Source organism: Takifugu rubripes, chromosome 19, assembly GCF_901000725.2.
Source record: "Takifugu rubripes chromosome 19, fTakRub1.2, whole genome shotgun sequence".
In the NCBI taxonomy this organism is placed as follows: Eukaryota; Metazoa; Chordata; class Actinopteri; order Tetraodontiformes; family Tetraodontidae; genus Takifugu; species Takifugu rubripes.
The window spans coordinates 5,608,998-5,625,207 of NC_042303.1; the positions used below are offsets into that span (position 1 = coordinate 5,608,998).

At 37.4% G+C, this 16,210-nt stretch overlaps 1 protein-coding gene across 1 annotated transcript; it reads left to right on the top strand.

Annotated features, from left to right (window-relative positions):
* The first annotated feature begins 361 nt into the window (after nt 1-361).
* slc2a1b (solute carrier family 2 member 1b) lies at nt 362-15,673 on the top strand. The gene is made up of 10 exons (XM_003976081.3): nt 362-701; nt 6,524-6,619; nt 9,329-9,489; nt 9,884-10,124; nt 10,871-11,033; nt 11,634-11,821; nt 11,922-12,026; nt 12,243-12,344; nt 12,438-12,641; nt 12,816-15,673. Exons 1-10 carry the CDS (start codon nt 687-689, stop codon nt 13,014-13,016), a joined length of 1,476 nt encoding a protein of 491 aa, XP_003976130.1. The 5' UTR covers nt 362-686; the 3' UTR covers nt 13,017-15,673.
* Nucleotides 15,674-16,210: the final 537 nt, after the last annotated feature.

Below are 16,210 nucleotides of genomic sequence, written 5' to 3' on the forward strand. Positions count from 1 at the left end.
ACTAAAAAAAGGTTTATGCTTTTTAAAAAATACTTCGCATTTACTGGCATTTATTACTTCCATTTTCACATTTTCCCTTAGTTTTAGCATTTGAGTAAGCTGTTTGGGTTCTACACAGCATCTGCATCTCCGTTTAATTTGTACATAAGGAATCTTTGATATGTTGTGTTTTTTGTTTTGTTTTGTTGTAATGTTCAGGTACCACAGGAAGATGCGGGACCTCAACTGTTGACTCTGCCTGTGTTGTTTCACGTCAACGCGTCTGCGGCCTGTGATTGGTTGCTGACAACGACGGGCCTCCAGCAGGATATCCAAGCGTCACCGTCATTGCGTCAGCTGCAGACTACTGACGGCAATTTGAGGCTGCTCCTCCTTCAAACATCTGTTTGCATAAAGCAGGTCAGCGATCCGGCCAGCAGCCACAACACACAGGCTTCTTGGTAGGCATTAGACATCAGTTTACACGTGAAGTAAAAGGCGCCGGAGCTCAAAGCGCAACTACAAAAAGAACCTTGACGCAACAGCTGCCGCCCGTTTCGAAGAGACTGTTAAGTAGAATCTAAACTTTATCTTCACAAAGAACCTTGAAGATGACTGACTTATGAGAGAAACCACCCGGAGACGCCGATTAAGTTCTTCACTTCGCCTTCAGACTTTGTGAAAAGAAAGTTGTGCACATCACGGCCATGGACGGAGGAAAGGTATTTAAGATTCTTATTACTGCAATAAATTCTGTCAATCCGGTTCTGTCGCTGTTTGTTCTGCAGCCATTGAAGGTCAGCAAGTTCACTTTTTCCCCATTCGTATGTCTAATCGGAGAAGAATCAGCTTAATGCAGCTCTGTCGTCGGAGCTACCGTTCTTTGCGACTGGCGCTAACGAATCGTTTTGCAAAACACTTTTTCCCCAACAGCCCGCAACTAATCTGAAGCCATTTGTTGTGTTACGTCACTTTAGTATGTGTATGTCATCGTCTGTAAAATGGTGGAAAAAGAGTGGAAACTATTTGTTTCGCTCAGTTGTAGCCGATTTGCGTCTCAGCTAATCTACTCTATAGCGTCTTTGTTCCGTATATTAAACGACATGTAGACTGCCAGCACATATGTTCTTGCCATGACAGTGAGATATAGTGGCTGATATGTTTTTATTTATTTATTTGATTTGATTAGGTCTTGAAAATGATTTTGAAATTACATAACGTAAGTCAAAACTAAGTTTTAACAAAAAAAAAATCTATATGTTTCTTTCTGTACTACCTTGCTGAAAAAACTATACTGAGAGAAGTCAATGTTTTATTCTGTTTGCCCTGTTAATATTGATGAATTACTGTGTTGCTTGAATCTCGACAGGTAATTGAGTAGCTTCAAATAAAACAGCTGAAATAATATCCAAGGTTTGGAAAAATTGGCTAGGTAAAATCACATAACTGAAATTAGAAATCCTGTATAATGCTCCATCATCCTGGTTCAGACAGTCTGATGTAAAAAGTAAGGCTAACCTCGGTTTCAAACCCACATCGACATTAGATGATCAGTAGATGTTCTGCTTTCACCCTGGCTCTGAGCAGAACATCTGCTGATTTCTGTGTGATCTTGTATTTCCCACCAAAAGTTTTAGGTTTCCATCTTATTTGCAAAGTGAACATAGCTTGTTTCTTTGCCAAGTGTTCCCCTTGCATGCACAGATTTTGGTCTCAACCTGCAGCTAAATACTAAGCATCCACCTTGTAAGAGTGTTGAGCCCAGTTTTTGTGTTGGTAGGAAAATGTTTCCCCAGCTACAGTTGTTCTGGCTCACCCCCATGATTTAACATGTGCTATGAACTATTGAGGACTTCGGAGCATGGGAATAGATCTCACTGCCCCCAAAAACATAAAATATTTCTAAGAAAAATGCTAAAACCACCAAGGAATTGCGATGACACACTATGCTGACCTTCACAGTCTGTTCGGTTCATTCCCTAGTTGGTCTTTTCTTGATTTTGACATTATTGTCATTTTATTTACTATTAAATGAAAGACATAACATAAGATAACCATTAATTAAGAGCTGTGCTGTATTTTGTTGCTTTTGCGAAGCATATTTCTCTTACTAGATCAGAAGAATCAGTGGTAAGAACAGTTGGATTTTGATTTTGACAGTGAAGAAAAAAGGTTTTATTGGTTGCACCAGCATCTATTTGTGTGAAGTATTGATCGCCTCCAGCATGATTTTTTTTGCCAGGTTTAAAGGTGTATTTGGTTTAAATGGATGTCCAAGTGGGGAGCAAATTCAACACTTTCACATTTACATTTAAATATCAGAAATATTCACCAGACAAACAAGCTATTATGTTAGTAATGTTATGTTAGTAATTAGTATATCTAACCAAGTATGATTTTGACATACCTGTACATGTGCTAAAGTATAAAATGCAAGTCAAAATAGAAGTTTAAAGTAGCATCAATAGAAAAACATTAGTAATTGCTTCAGTTATTTCAGTTAGTTTCAGATTACATGCATCTGAGCTAAAGACAGCTGTATTGGATGTATTTTAATTGACGTTTTTTTAATTCTTTATTTTATACAGTATATTTATACAGTAACATATATGTGACATATATGGCTGGAGAGCATTACTTTCAGCAACTTTGAGTTAGCCTGGTAGATTTGCTTTCAAATGCATTACTAGCTCCCTTCAGAATGCATTTCAGTGGGATTGTCAGCCATTTTTTAATCTGCCGTAATGAGGCTTTGCTTAGATCTAGAAGGATTTTAACAAAGCATCAACCAGCAAGAACATGGTGCATTTAACCCCACTTTTATGATGAAATTAGTATGCATGCTACTTTAATCTCTGTACACAGGGAGGGGTTTTCAGGGTTGCTGCAGGATCTTGTTCTTCTCTTTGGACCACCACTAGTTTCAATGGGCACAGAAAGGATTTTAAGTAATGTCTTTTAACCCCTAAAGTATACCCTAAAATATATTTACTCTAATTAAATACATTTCAACTAATTTTGAACTGTTTGTTACATTAATGTGCATACATATAAGGAAGCAAATTAATTTAGCTGATCTCACTGTGCAAGGTGGCCCTGACAGATAAGCTGTTGAAACACCAGTTAACATTTATTAATAGTATGTGTTTGCTGCTTATACTGATAAATAAGCACCAATGAACTGTGTAAGGATACTATGTTGATAGGTCAGACATGCAAACATATGCATATTATTATTATTAGAACCTTTACAGCTATGTACTATTGAATATTCAGCATTTACGTTCTAGTGGCTTTACTCCTCTTAGGTATTTTACTTTTAAAGTTCAGATTGAGGTAATTGTGTAGGCAGAAACCAAATGAAAGCATTATGTAAAAGTTCAGATGTCCTCATCTTAGAGTTCTTTAGAACAGCTGCAGGAAGTGGTGGTGGTTGGTCTCTCCTGGCCTAGAGGAGGTAATGGCAAAAAAAGGTGACTTTTATACCAAAGAAAACACAACAATTCAAGATCTGTCAAGCCATAAAACAGATCAGAATTTAAGGTTTTGAACTAAGATTTTCTGAACTCAATCACAACAATGATGTCTTTAAAATGATGATTTTTAAATGCATTTGTGTGCAACAAAAGACTTTCAACCCCACGGCAATGAAGGATTTAAAGCTGGAACAAAACCTTGCAGTGGGGACTTGGGATGGACTGCTAGGACATTTAAAGCTTTGAGACTTGCATTAACACAAAAAAGACTGATCCATAGTCAAATCAAGTCAAGGGATTTAAAAAAAAAATTATCAACCAAGTAAAACTATCCAAACTCTGTCTGTTTGTAAATATAAACTACAGTGTTGAGTGTGTGACTTTTTTATTTTAAATGTTGATCTGTTAAATGAAGACTTATTGTTATAAAGGATACATTATATAAAAATTTATTGGGAAAATAAAATGAATCACATCCTTTTTTAAACCAAGAAACAATGTCTGTTTGATTTAAAAAAACAAAACAAAACATGCGTCAGCTAATAAAAAAGCCAAACACAGTCTAACCTGTTCTAAAGAACTGACGTCACCGTTCATGCCAGGAAGTGTCCTGCCATGTTAGTTGCTTTTTGGTGTATTTAAAAATAGTGGACTAATTAAATGACACGCAGTATAATTAAACCCTGTCAGCAGTCACTGCACCTTGGAAAATGAAGAGCAACATGACATAGTGTGAATAGTTTGGACAAGGTTTATGCTGCGATCCTTTTTACATCATGCAAATTAAATGAGTTTAGTCGACGTGCTGCTCTCACTGTTTACCTGATACGAGCAGACAGCAGCTGGTGCTAAGCAACTTAACGTCTGTCAACAGTTTCAATAATGGCAGCAATGACTGCAGAAAATTCAGCTGTATTTGCCCGACATTCAAGCACAAGCAGCAGGACTGTGACTTGATTAGGTCGCAGAGAGAGACTCAGGAAGTCTGTTCTCAGAAGCAGGTTATGGCTGAGTCACTGTCACCATAGTCACCATCAATAGATACCGCTTGGGTTTGGCAATAGACTGGAAAAGTTGCAATGTGGGTAGTTATTCATTATTATTTGAGCTGTTTTCAGTTGAAAACGGGAAAATTCTCATTCATTTCGCATGAATAGTTTAATTTTGAAGATTTCCCACAAGGCACCATTAAATAAAACCTAACCCATGTTCTAAAGACAAGCAGCTGAATGAAACATGCCTGACAATCTGCCAATAATCAATAAATAACACCACTATAGGACTGGTGTGGTCACCACTGGTTCTCAAGCTGTGATCATAAAATATTTGTTTTGGGTGTGTTGGGTGCTTCATTGTTTTCCCAGTGAGGAAATATGCTTCTGATCTCTTCTGTGTATCAGGAACAGGTTCAAGCTTTTGTATTTATGCTCTCACTTTGTCAAACAGGAAATGAGAGCTTGTGTCTGTTCAGCCCTTGGTTGGCATGTAATCAGTCATCGGACGATACCTATAAACATTTACACATTTCTCAGAAAGACTCGCAGTTTAGTTCAAAAACATTGCCAGACTTCATCGGACTGCATTTGAGGTCTCATGGTATATGAGTTTAAGATAATACATCACAGGAGAATGTTTAATTACACTTGAACCATCTTGTTTTCTGATATTTAGAAAGCCGTATTTACAGTTTATAAGCAAATGTAGGAGAAAAGCACAGGAAGACAAAGTCTCCGATAATGACTCTCCCTGGAGGGAATAAATAGAGTTTCTCAACTTGTATTCATACTGTTATGTGGTCGGTTATTCTTGTCTTTGACCCTTCAGTAGAAAAAAATGCATGTTAATGATGCATTTTTTACCAGTACTGTGTTAACTCACATGTCTCTTTTCATTGTAGTCTGTTTTCACTTCAGAATTGTTTGCAAGGTCGTTACATGTATCTTTTCATGCTCTCTTATAAAGCAATATTACTCTCAGTTTTGACCAGGCTGGGGAATGCTTCTACCGGTATATTAAAATAGCCTGTGGCCCTTGGATGAAATTACAAGTATCATTTTAATAGAACCTAGTGGGGTTAGTTTTTGATGATCTCTTGATACTTCCTTGAAAATTCCGGAAAGTCTGCCTCAATCTTTTGGTCCAAGTCACAAAGTTTAATGATAAAAATTGCATTTAATGCCTTGGCAGATTAATCTTAAAGTATTCTCAATTTTCTTCCACTTTCACTCCAGGCCACAATTTACAATAGAAATCCAATAGTCTCTATAACCTTTTTTACCCCCTAAAAATATTCTATTTGCTACCTCACACCTACCATTATTTAGGGTAAGTCTTCTATTGCCACAATAAAAGGACCCTATCTGATATGAGCCACCACAGGAGTAGATTGTGTAACTGAAATATTGTCAATCCAAACATAATTAAGCCAGGGATGAAGATCAGATATGTTAAGCTACTTGGGGCATTGCTAGCTTGGTATAGTTTGTAGCTCTGAGAGGCTGTTTTTGTTCCTCTGAAAAGGAGGAAAATGAATACCCTTCTGGTTTATTAACTTTGTGGTATGAGGAGAATCTCCATTATTCTACTGTGCTCTACTTACATCATGCAAGAAGTGAACTTTGTAATAACATGGACTGGAGGACACACAATAATATGTAAAACCAAGGTAGATAAGAACTATTGTTCTGAGAAGCAGGTTGCTATATTATCTATAGCGTCTGATTAAAACCTAAAACCTGATGGGGAGTTTTATCTTGGGTCTGACATCTGGTAGGGTTTGTCGAATAAATGGAACCAAAAGTGAACTTTTCCTTTAAAACCCCATTTCCTTTAAAAATAAAACAAACAAAAACTTTAAGTTAATTTTAGTTTATTTGTTGCTGTTTTGTGTACCTGATTTATGCATTCTTAATCTCTTATTTTTAGTCTTTTTTAGAGATTTGTGTTATCAGATATGCATTTGTTTTGTTTTTTAGTTTATTTGAGTTTACAACTCTTGCCATGCCTTGTTGACACTGGTTAAACTCCTTACTGACTGAACCCTCTCTTATATACACTTTGTCTTGCAGCAAATAACTTTTCATTTGCTGCTGAGTGTTGGCGCAGCCGTCATTGGCTCCCTGCAGTTTGGCTACAACACCGGGGTCATCAATGCTCCTCAGAAGGTAAGTCACAACATAACATGAAATAAGACACTCCATCCATCCATCCATCCATCCATCCATCCATCCATCCATCCATCCATCCATCCATCCATCCATCCATCCATCCATCCATCCATCCATCCATCCATCCATCCATCCATCCATCCATCCATCCATCCATCCATCCATCCATCCATCCATCCATCCATCCATCCTTTTATTTCTTGCTGGAAAATTACCAGTGCTGTCCATTTCATGGCAACACACCTGTTATATACTAAAAAAAGACAACACACAGAACAAAATGGGAAACACAAAAAGGAAGAAACAACCTGCAAAAGTTAAAGGAATAACTAACTATAAGTGATCCAACTCCCTCTAAACACTACATAAACTGTGAAATATAATGGCTGTTTTTACTTTTTTTGTATTTGAACGTCACAATAACTTGACCCTTAACCTGCGTTAGATATCATCGATGCAGTAGATTTCCCCTTTCACCGTGTTGATTAATCACTGCCTTGTTTAAAATGGAGAGTTGTGGAGGATAATAATAGCTGCATTCAGACCTACCAGGCCCAAGGACATCTGTGATAACAGACTAAGTGATTCCTGTGTAAAGGAGTGTGTCCATGACCAAAAAAGGTCCCCTGCTCCCCAGTTATGGAAGAGAAAAAAAAAATAGAAAATGAACTTAAATGTAAGAAACAGACAGTCAGTCATCTAATGCTTTGTACTTAAGAGCAGAAAGTAATAAAACATATTTTTCTGGCCCCCTTTGGACCAAATCTTTTAAAGGCTTAATCAACAGACGGGTGCACCAAAGGAACTAATTTCCTGTGTTATGTTTGTAACATCTTCCCAAGTAAATAACATCCATATGTTGAGTGTTTTTTTGGTTTAAACACACATTTGGACATCACAGCTGTCTGCCTAAAGGTCACAGGTGTGTCTCCAAACCTCCACCTAGATTATTTACTCTTACATGAACAAAGGCGTCTGGGTGTTCACGCTATAACATTCCCACATGTTTTTGACATTTTTCTTGGCTGGGCTTTCACCTGTCCTGTTGTCCTTTTCAACCTTAAGGCTACTCTAGACATCTGAAGAAGAACTTGTTATTTTGGGATGGACTTATTATTGTATTTATTTTGAAGTTATAGAGTTATCCTGGCATTGTAAAGGTTTTATTTAGGGATACTCCAAACAAATTCTTTATTAAAAAGACATCAAATCCTTCTGAAAAGATTAGATTGTCTGGTATTTTGGGGAAATATTTTATATTACATACAACAAAAATATATACAACAAAAGACACACAGGTGTTCAGACAGAAAGGAAGATGATAAATATGTGGTTTGTGACACAGTAGAGGAGCTTGAACCTGCCGTTGGGGTTCTTTATCTTCCTGTCAATATACAGTTCACACACATTCACATTCAAAAAAGATGAGGAACTTGTGTACAGAAAAGCAGCCACCCATCCTACAATACTCATTCAGTTAATGAGCAGTTATTTATAGAGGTTAACATTTTTCAGCTTCACTTCAGATTATTATTTGATACTTCACCCTTTGTGTTCCTGTACTGCAGCAGATGTGCAGTTATATCAGACTTGTGCATGTCTGATTAGATACAAACGCTCACAGCTCCTGTAAATTTTCTGCTGCTGCAAGTGTGCCTGTCACACACAGCAATTTTTTTCCTTTTATGGAAATGTAAGTATGATATTAAATCAAACTATTTTATACTTTTAACTCGCTGGCATTCAAGGATAGGGAATGTATCTTTCATTGTAGACTGTTTTTAATGGTTTTGTTCCTTTGATTTATGTCTCTTAATACCAAATCCTGAGGAGGAAGTGTCCCTTAATTATCCTGCAGAGGGGAAATTATGTTTTTTAGAGTCTGGTTTTTAAATAATGTTATGAAATAATCTTGTTTTTACATTGATACATTTTTTTGACAATTTTATTCAATAAAGAATGTAATAATTGTGCGTGAGCAAGGTCAAAAGTCCAAAGAAGTTCCGTCAGTACGATGAGATGAAGGTCAATGGTAATAGATATTTTAGGGTGATGACCTTGTGATGTTCGCTAGCTTGGTCTTGTGAGCGAAAGATGATATGATCCAAATTTTGTTTCAGAACTGAGTCTCCTCACTCAGGTTTATTACACATCCCATGATATGGGTATTTATTCCACTGTTTTTGATCTAATGTGATCGCATGTGTAGGTCATTTTATTGTAGCCTTTGGGCCATGAGTCAGAGTTCACCCAAGGGCAGTAAAGCTTTCTAAAGCCATGCTAGTGTAGCTATGTGCTTGAAACGTTGTTGATTACCTTGAATCATATAAAACATATGCCGGGAGGAAAGGTGACACACACAACGTAGAGAGAGGAGTGGTATTTTAGCCCTGTCACTAGATCACCAGGGCGTGTTTGTCATCATATTTTGTCTGGTTTGAGGACAGAGACGGGGGGAGGGCGAAGTAATATGACACCTTATGGAGGCTTGTGACCTTCCTGGGAGTGAGGAAGCATCCTTAACTGTGCAGTGCTGCCACCAGCTGGTCATTCAAGCTCTTTAGGCGACATCTACTGTTCAATATAATGTCCATTTGTTTCTAAATGATCCACAATCATGATAATTCTCTTTAATTTAGTATTTTTGATTTAGTATTATAACACTGTCCTGTTTACTTAAAACTTATTTTTTTTGTTCTATACTAGGTCATTGAAGGTTTCATCAATAGTACATGGCTTGACCGCTACCAGGAGCCCATTACTAAGAGCTCACTCACAGCAATCTGGTCCATCACTGTGGCTATTTTTTCTATCGGAGGCATCTTTGGCTCCTTCTCTGTTGGACTCTTTGTCAATCGCTTTGGAAGGTAAGAGGCGAACAGAGTATTACCAGTGTTATGGTGGCACAATAACCCCAATGTTTCCTTTTCAAAAAATAAAAACAAATTTCCTGTACTCCATTACTTAAATCTATTTAAAATTAAATAACTTATTTAATTGTAATACTTATTGATAGTAGATTTGATTTTACAATATTTTTTGTCTCTATCCAAGACTGGATTTATTTTCACATGTCCTTAATAGAGGAGCAAATTAAGCAGAAGTAATCATTTCCAATTGTACTTCATTAAAATGCAGTCTAAAGACCACTAATGGAGACACATCATTTAAATACATCCCATATTATATATTTTCTTCTACAAATAATTTGAGTTGTTATCTCATTCTGTCCTATTTCTACATGCTGTCTGACACCTGCAGGAGGAATTCTATGCTTATGGCCAATGTTCTGGCTTTCATTGCTGCTGCTCTAATGGGCTTTTCAAAGATGGGACGCTCATGGGAAATGTTGATTGCTGGTCGTTTTGTGGTAGGCCTCTACTCTGGCCTCTCCACTGGTTTTGTTCCCATGTATGTGGGTGAGGTTTCCCCAACATCTCTGCGAGGAGCCCTGGGCACCCTTCACCAGCTGGGCATTGTCATCGGTATCCTCATTGCACAGGTTGGTGGTTTATAACTACAATGGGACCTCTACTTACGAATTTAACTCATTCCAGAAGTTGCTTTGTAACCTGAAAATTATGTAAGTAGAGACGCGTTTTTCCATGTAAATGCCCTAATCCGTTCCAAGCCCTCAAAAATTCGGACAAATTTTTTTTTAATAAATCATAAAAATGCATCAAAACATGTAACAAATACATGTTACAATTAGATTACCGCACAATAAATGTAGGAATTCAGTGCAAGGCTTCTCCAGGAACAAAATGAACTTTATTACAGGCTAATCTTACATTAGCCGTCATTACTAGCAACGATCGTTAACACTTGTGGTAACACCGTCATCTAATGGACAAACATACGAACACCCACAATAAATAAAAGTGTAACGAAGGCGATGCTGGGATGCACACAAACTTGTACATATTGACGTCCCTCCTAGCCAATGAGATGACAGGAAAATGCTAGGTGATAGCCAATGGCAGAGCAGCTACAAGCAAGTTTGTGTTCGCTAAACTCTGCGAGCTGCGAGTAGCAGCGGTAGCGTATTTTTGACCTTCGTATCCTGAAATTTCCTTCGTAACAAGAGGAAATATTTTCCCGTTGAGACGCTTCGTAACCTGAAAAATTCGCATGTAGAGACGTTCGTAAGTAGAGGCCCCACTGTATAATGTGTTATCAATCCGTACTCAGTCTATATTTGTTTTCATCTAAATTTGCATTTCACCACATGTATAATGTGAATTTTAGGTGTTTGGATTAGGGTCAGTCATGGGGAACGCTGACCTGTGGCCACTCCTTTTGGGTTTCACCTTCGTCCCTGCAATAATCCAATGCATTCTGCTACCTCTCTGCCCCAAGAGTCCCCGTTTCCTCCTCATCAACAAAAATGAAGAGAACAAGGCCAAGGCGGGTAAGTTCAAAACACGCATATTCAGTTTGTTCCTGTGCAAGAAAAAAAAGTTTTCATATTCAAATCCCGTTGGCTGTGGTGAACACAAGTCAGTCTGTGGAGGTTATGTATTCTCTACATGCCTGTGTGGGTTTTCGCCAGTTACTCAACTTTCCTTCCAGCCCAAAAACATACATAAAAATATTAAGGTGGCTGCAGTCCCTCAACTGTTTAATGAATGAATGAGTGCGTGAGGGAGCATAGTTTGATTAAGTACTAAGTATGGATTTGGTAGCTTGTGCTACTTTTGTAGCTTACACCCCTGGGGTTCCAAAAAAGTGGTACCATTACAAAATGGTAACTAACTATTGTAGTACATTGCACTGGGAACAAGACCAAACATATGCTATGAGCAGGTAGTACCAATAGAAACATGCCAATGGTGACTGCTGAGATAGGCCCCAGTATCCCCATAACCCTAATTAGGTGTAAGTCTCTCAACAGAAAATATATTGGAGAAGTTTGGTGCCTTATTGAAAGTATCATTAAAGCAAGGATAGGATTGTTAGGATTGAAAGATTCTATCCTGAATGGAAAATGCCTTTTCTCCATACACATCAGTGTTGAAGAAGCTCAGAGGTACCTCAGATGTAAGCGTCGACATGCAAGAGATGAAGGAAGAGAGCCGGCAGATGATGAGAGAAAAGAAAGTGACCATTCTGGAGCTGTTTCGCTCTCGCCTCTACCGTCAGCCTCTCCTCATTGCCGTCATTCTACAGTTGTCTCAGCAGCTTTCTGGCATCAACGCTGTGAGTGTGCAGGCAGAAAAAGGACAAAATGCATACTTGTTGGTAGTCAGGAAAAGCTACTTCTTATGACTGTCTTTTTGTACTTGCTGCACGTCTGTAGGTCTTTTACTTCTCCACTGATATCTTTGAGAAAGCTGGTGTAGAACAGCCTGTGTATGCAACCATTGGAGCGGGTGTTGTGAACACAGCCTTTACGGTGGTCTCGGTGAGTTCAGCACACATCAAAGGAAATACATGAAGTTGTGGTTGTGAGAAAACAAACTTTATCTTGACCTATTTTTGTCAAAATGTAACGGAACTTCGGATTTTTTAAATTTTAAATATTAATCCACAGTGACATGCACAAATGCACAAATGTAATTTTTCTGTTTAAATGCAAGTTTTGATTTGACTATCTCATTAAAATTGTTTTTCTATATAGTTGTTTGTGGTGGAGCGTGCTGGACGTAGGTCACTACACTTAACGGGACTCCTGGGAATGGCAGGATCTGCTGTCTTAATGACTATTGCCACAGCTCTGCTGGTAAATTTCTTATAAATTTAAATTGTTAATGTGAGATTGAGTACAGTTGTTAAAATTTCCAGCATTTCTCACTACACCCTTCTCTTCTGGCAGGATCAACTCAAATGGATGTCATACTTGAGCATTGTGGCCATTTTTGCCTTTGTCGCATTCTTTGAAATTGGACCAGGACCCATCCCATGGTTCATCGTGGCAGAGTTGTTCTCACAGGGGCCCCGACCTTCAGCCATTGCCGTCGCTGGTTTTACTAATTGGACTGCCAACTTTATAGTGGGAATGAGCTTCCAGTATTTAGTGGTGAGTGTTATTGTTTGAGGCTTAGAGTTCCTCATCAGATTATATTATGGATGAATCCTTTTTTTGCTGTCAGATTGTTGAACCTGTTGAGCATGCACTAATAATTCTCTCTCTCTCTCTCTCTCTTCTCTTGCTTTCTTTCCCTTTCTCTCTGTGTCTCATATATCTCCATAGGAGCTGTGTGGCCCTTACGTCTTCATCATTTTCACTGTGCTTCTGCTGCTGTTCTTCATCTTCACCTACTTTAAAGTGCCAGAGACCAAGGGGCGAACATTTGATGAAATCGCAGCTAGTTTCCGACAGACAGCCGCCACAGGTCGGGAAAAGCACTCACCTGAGGAGCTCAACAGCCTGGGAGCTGATTCTCAGCTCTGAGTGACTGTTATTTATTTTATCTCCCAATAATCTTCCTCTGAAGAGGAAAGAGGAGGTTCTACTAACTAAAAGTAAACATTCATTTGTAGAATAATTTTTAGCCACCACATATCGAGTGTCTTTACAAAACAGCCCCATGAGATTCTCTGACATGACGTCTCCTTCTGCCCTTGACGACCCTGACACCTAGTGAATGTACGTAGGGTGACTGAAGAATGATGGAGGGGTTTTGACTGATGTTTGCCACAATTAAACAGCCTTAACTGTTTTCCACTAAACATGCTGACATGTTGTAGGTTGCAGCTGCTATTCTTCAAAGGTCCAGGCTGTAAAATATTTCACCACCAGAAATGAAATGTAGATGTGAATTTAGTAGTTTATTATACTCTTCTCATGCTTATAATTTTGGTTTTATTAATTTCGGAGTATATTCATGAACAATGGATACATCCCCCCCCATCTGGACCATAGTGTCAAATTGTAATCTTTATTTTCAAATATAGCTCCAATGATAATCATCTGGATTGAAAATACTCTTGGAACACAATTTTCAAAAATCCAAATTGCAAAAAACATTATTGTTTTTGTATAATTTATTCACATGTTTTCTGAGTTTAAAAGGCATGATAAAATCTAGTGGACACAAGTTTTCATATGGAGCATCTCAACTATTTGTAAATTAGAGTTTGGCATACAAAACACATTTATGGCCTGTAATCTAATGGCTGTCAAGATATTTGGCATTTTTGATAACAAGCATCAGATGTCATGTCTGAGGCATATAGCATAGTATGCTAAATTGACCCTCCTACACACATAATATTCTAACATGAAAATGTTACCATTTTTGTTTCTATCAAGTATAGTTACAGTCGATTATTTCTCTTACCGCTAGGTGTCACTATGTCAAAACAAATGCAATCGCTGCATCCGAGCGTGAGGGTTTTATTTTTTAAACGAAATTTATTTGGTAGTAGCCTAGCATAGTAGCCACACTCCTCAAATCCTACCTTTATTTTTTTTCATTTTGTTACTCTTGCTGAACAATAGGTCTATCGTTTAGAATGCTTTATTTTTTGTTAATATTTATAGTCAAGAACACCCATGAAGAGTTGCATTGTATTTTTACTGACATTTCTTTTTGTAAGTACATCTCATGAAATTAGTTTTGGATTTTAAAAAGTTCTTTCTTGGCATACAACAGAACAAGAGCATCAATACATAACCAGCATCCCAAACACCTGCTGTTTTTTTTTTTTTTTAAACTAAATCAGTTTTTAAATAGTGCCTATCTCAAAGAAAAATGGAAGCATTCTGTACATTTTTCAGGGCAGGTCATCCTCACCTATCCTTGAGAGGAGGTTTTGTTTTATTCAAGTTATGAGCCGAGCTTCCAGAATTTGGTTAAAACACTATGGAGCAAGAACAAGATGCAAAATTCTGCAGACAATTCCTCTGTAATAGCCCCATAGTGACTTCAGAATAATAATTTAAAGACTAAAATAATCCTGGGGACCAAACTGATTGTAAGCATTTAGAAAGGTTTTCTGCATTGTCCAGAGAGTTCTTGACACTCCTCCAGGCGTGAAAACAAAGTGGCTCGTATGCCACATCCTTTATTGTGTGTATTAGGAGAATGAAACGCACTGTTACGCTGAAGGCTTCTGTTGTACACTGACTTCAAAGTATTCTAAACACTGTCTCCTGTTTCGGGGTACATATTATATTGTATTCAGTATCTGGGGAAAAGAAACTGTAGTTTATTTTGCTTTGGCTTTCTGCACACATCATTGTCTTCGACTGCTGTATCACCATTAATGTTTCGATCTCTTTTGAAGCGTTTTTTGCTGAAGGTTGTCTTTTAGCAGCACTTTATTATTCAGATATTTCTTTATTACTGAAACAAGAAGGTTTTATTTGGGTTTTTTCCAGTATGATATTGTTACTCAACTAATTACTTGATGTTTTCCAAATGAAATGGTGTAAATATGCATCATTTGTTCCTATATATTAGCCTGGTTGAGTATCATAAATGAAGTCAAATATGGACTGATCGCCAACCAACCCAGGAAAATTCCATTTTTCATCATTCCGCAGCTTGATGTCAATTTTCTTGCACAGTCATATTTGTTGGGTTGCCTTTCTTTTTTCTCTGAATACACTGCAAGATCCATTCATGGTGCCTTTGAGATCCTTTCGCATAGCCTGACCAGCAAAAAACAAACAAGAACTAGCACCCAAAGATGTAGTTATTCAAACTTACTGACACTGATGTAAATATAAAACTTATATTCTACACAATTTCACAATCCTGCATGGGCATTGAACTTCTAATGTAGCCTTTTCGAAATAACATAGCCACATCCACTTCAAATATATAAAATGTTTAACTTTCTAAGTAGGTCATATAGTTAGTATAGAAATGAATGTTTCCATGACATAATGTGGCCTAATAATATTAAAATGAAAGGACTGTTAATGATATTCATTTAGTAGTGTTTTAGTGCACAAAGCATGTTGTAATATTTGTCAAAATAAAAGTTCTGTGTGTATGCTATTGACAAGCAAACCTTGCCTGGGAGAACATGGATGGTGATATTATTGGTTTTGTTAAAGTTGTTTTAATGATTGAATAAAAGAAATCATGCATACAGATATATTTATTTGGGCTTTTCATTTTCAGATTCAGGTCCTTTATTGTCCCACACGGGGAAATTTACAGTGCAACAACAGCAAGAGTACGCAGAGAAAAATAAGATAAAATAGAATAGAATAGAATTTTGGAATATACAAAGAAGATGTATATTTACAATAATCCAGGTAAATGGATACTCAGCCCCAGGGTGAATACAATATACATATCAGAATATATAATATTCAGATTGTGCTAGCGGGCGTTATGTTTATTGTGCAGTCTGACAGCAGACTTCATGTCTGTCTTGCCAGTATTTACGTGTAATGTGAAAAATGAATTGAGTCTGACTAAAAACTACAGCCAAAATGCATCCATGATAAAGTCAATATAGGCCAGAGAGGAAGTATTTTATCCACATTTGTTCATGAAAACAAAAATTTACTGTTGATCATTTAACATGGATGGATGAAAAACATGTTTCTCAATGGAGATAGTGCGAACCATTCTATCAAGTAAATTTAGATTGATCTATTTATAATTTTTTTGGAATTTGCAAGCA

Coding starts and splice junctions, on each gene's coding strand:
- slc2a1b (XM_003976081.3), top strand. Junction 11,822..11,921: donor AGCTTTCTGGCATCAACGCT/GTGAGTGTGCAG, acceptor GCACGTCTGTAG/GTCTTTTACTTCTCCACTGA. Junction 12,345..12,437: donor CTATTGCCACAGCTCTGCTG/GTAAATTTCTTA, acceptor CTCTTCTGGCAG/GATCAACTCAAATGGATGTC.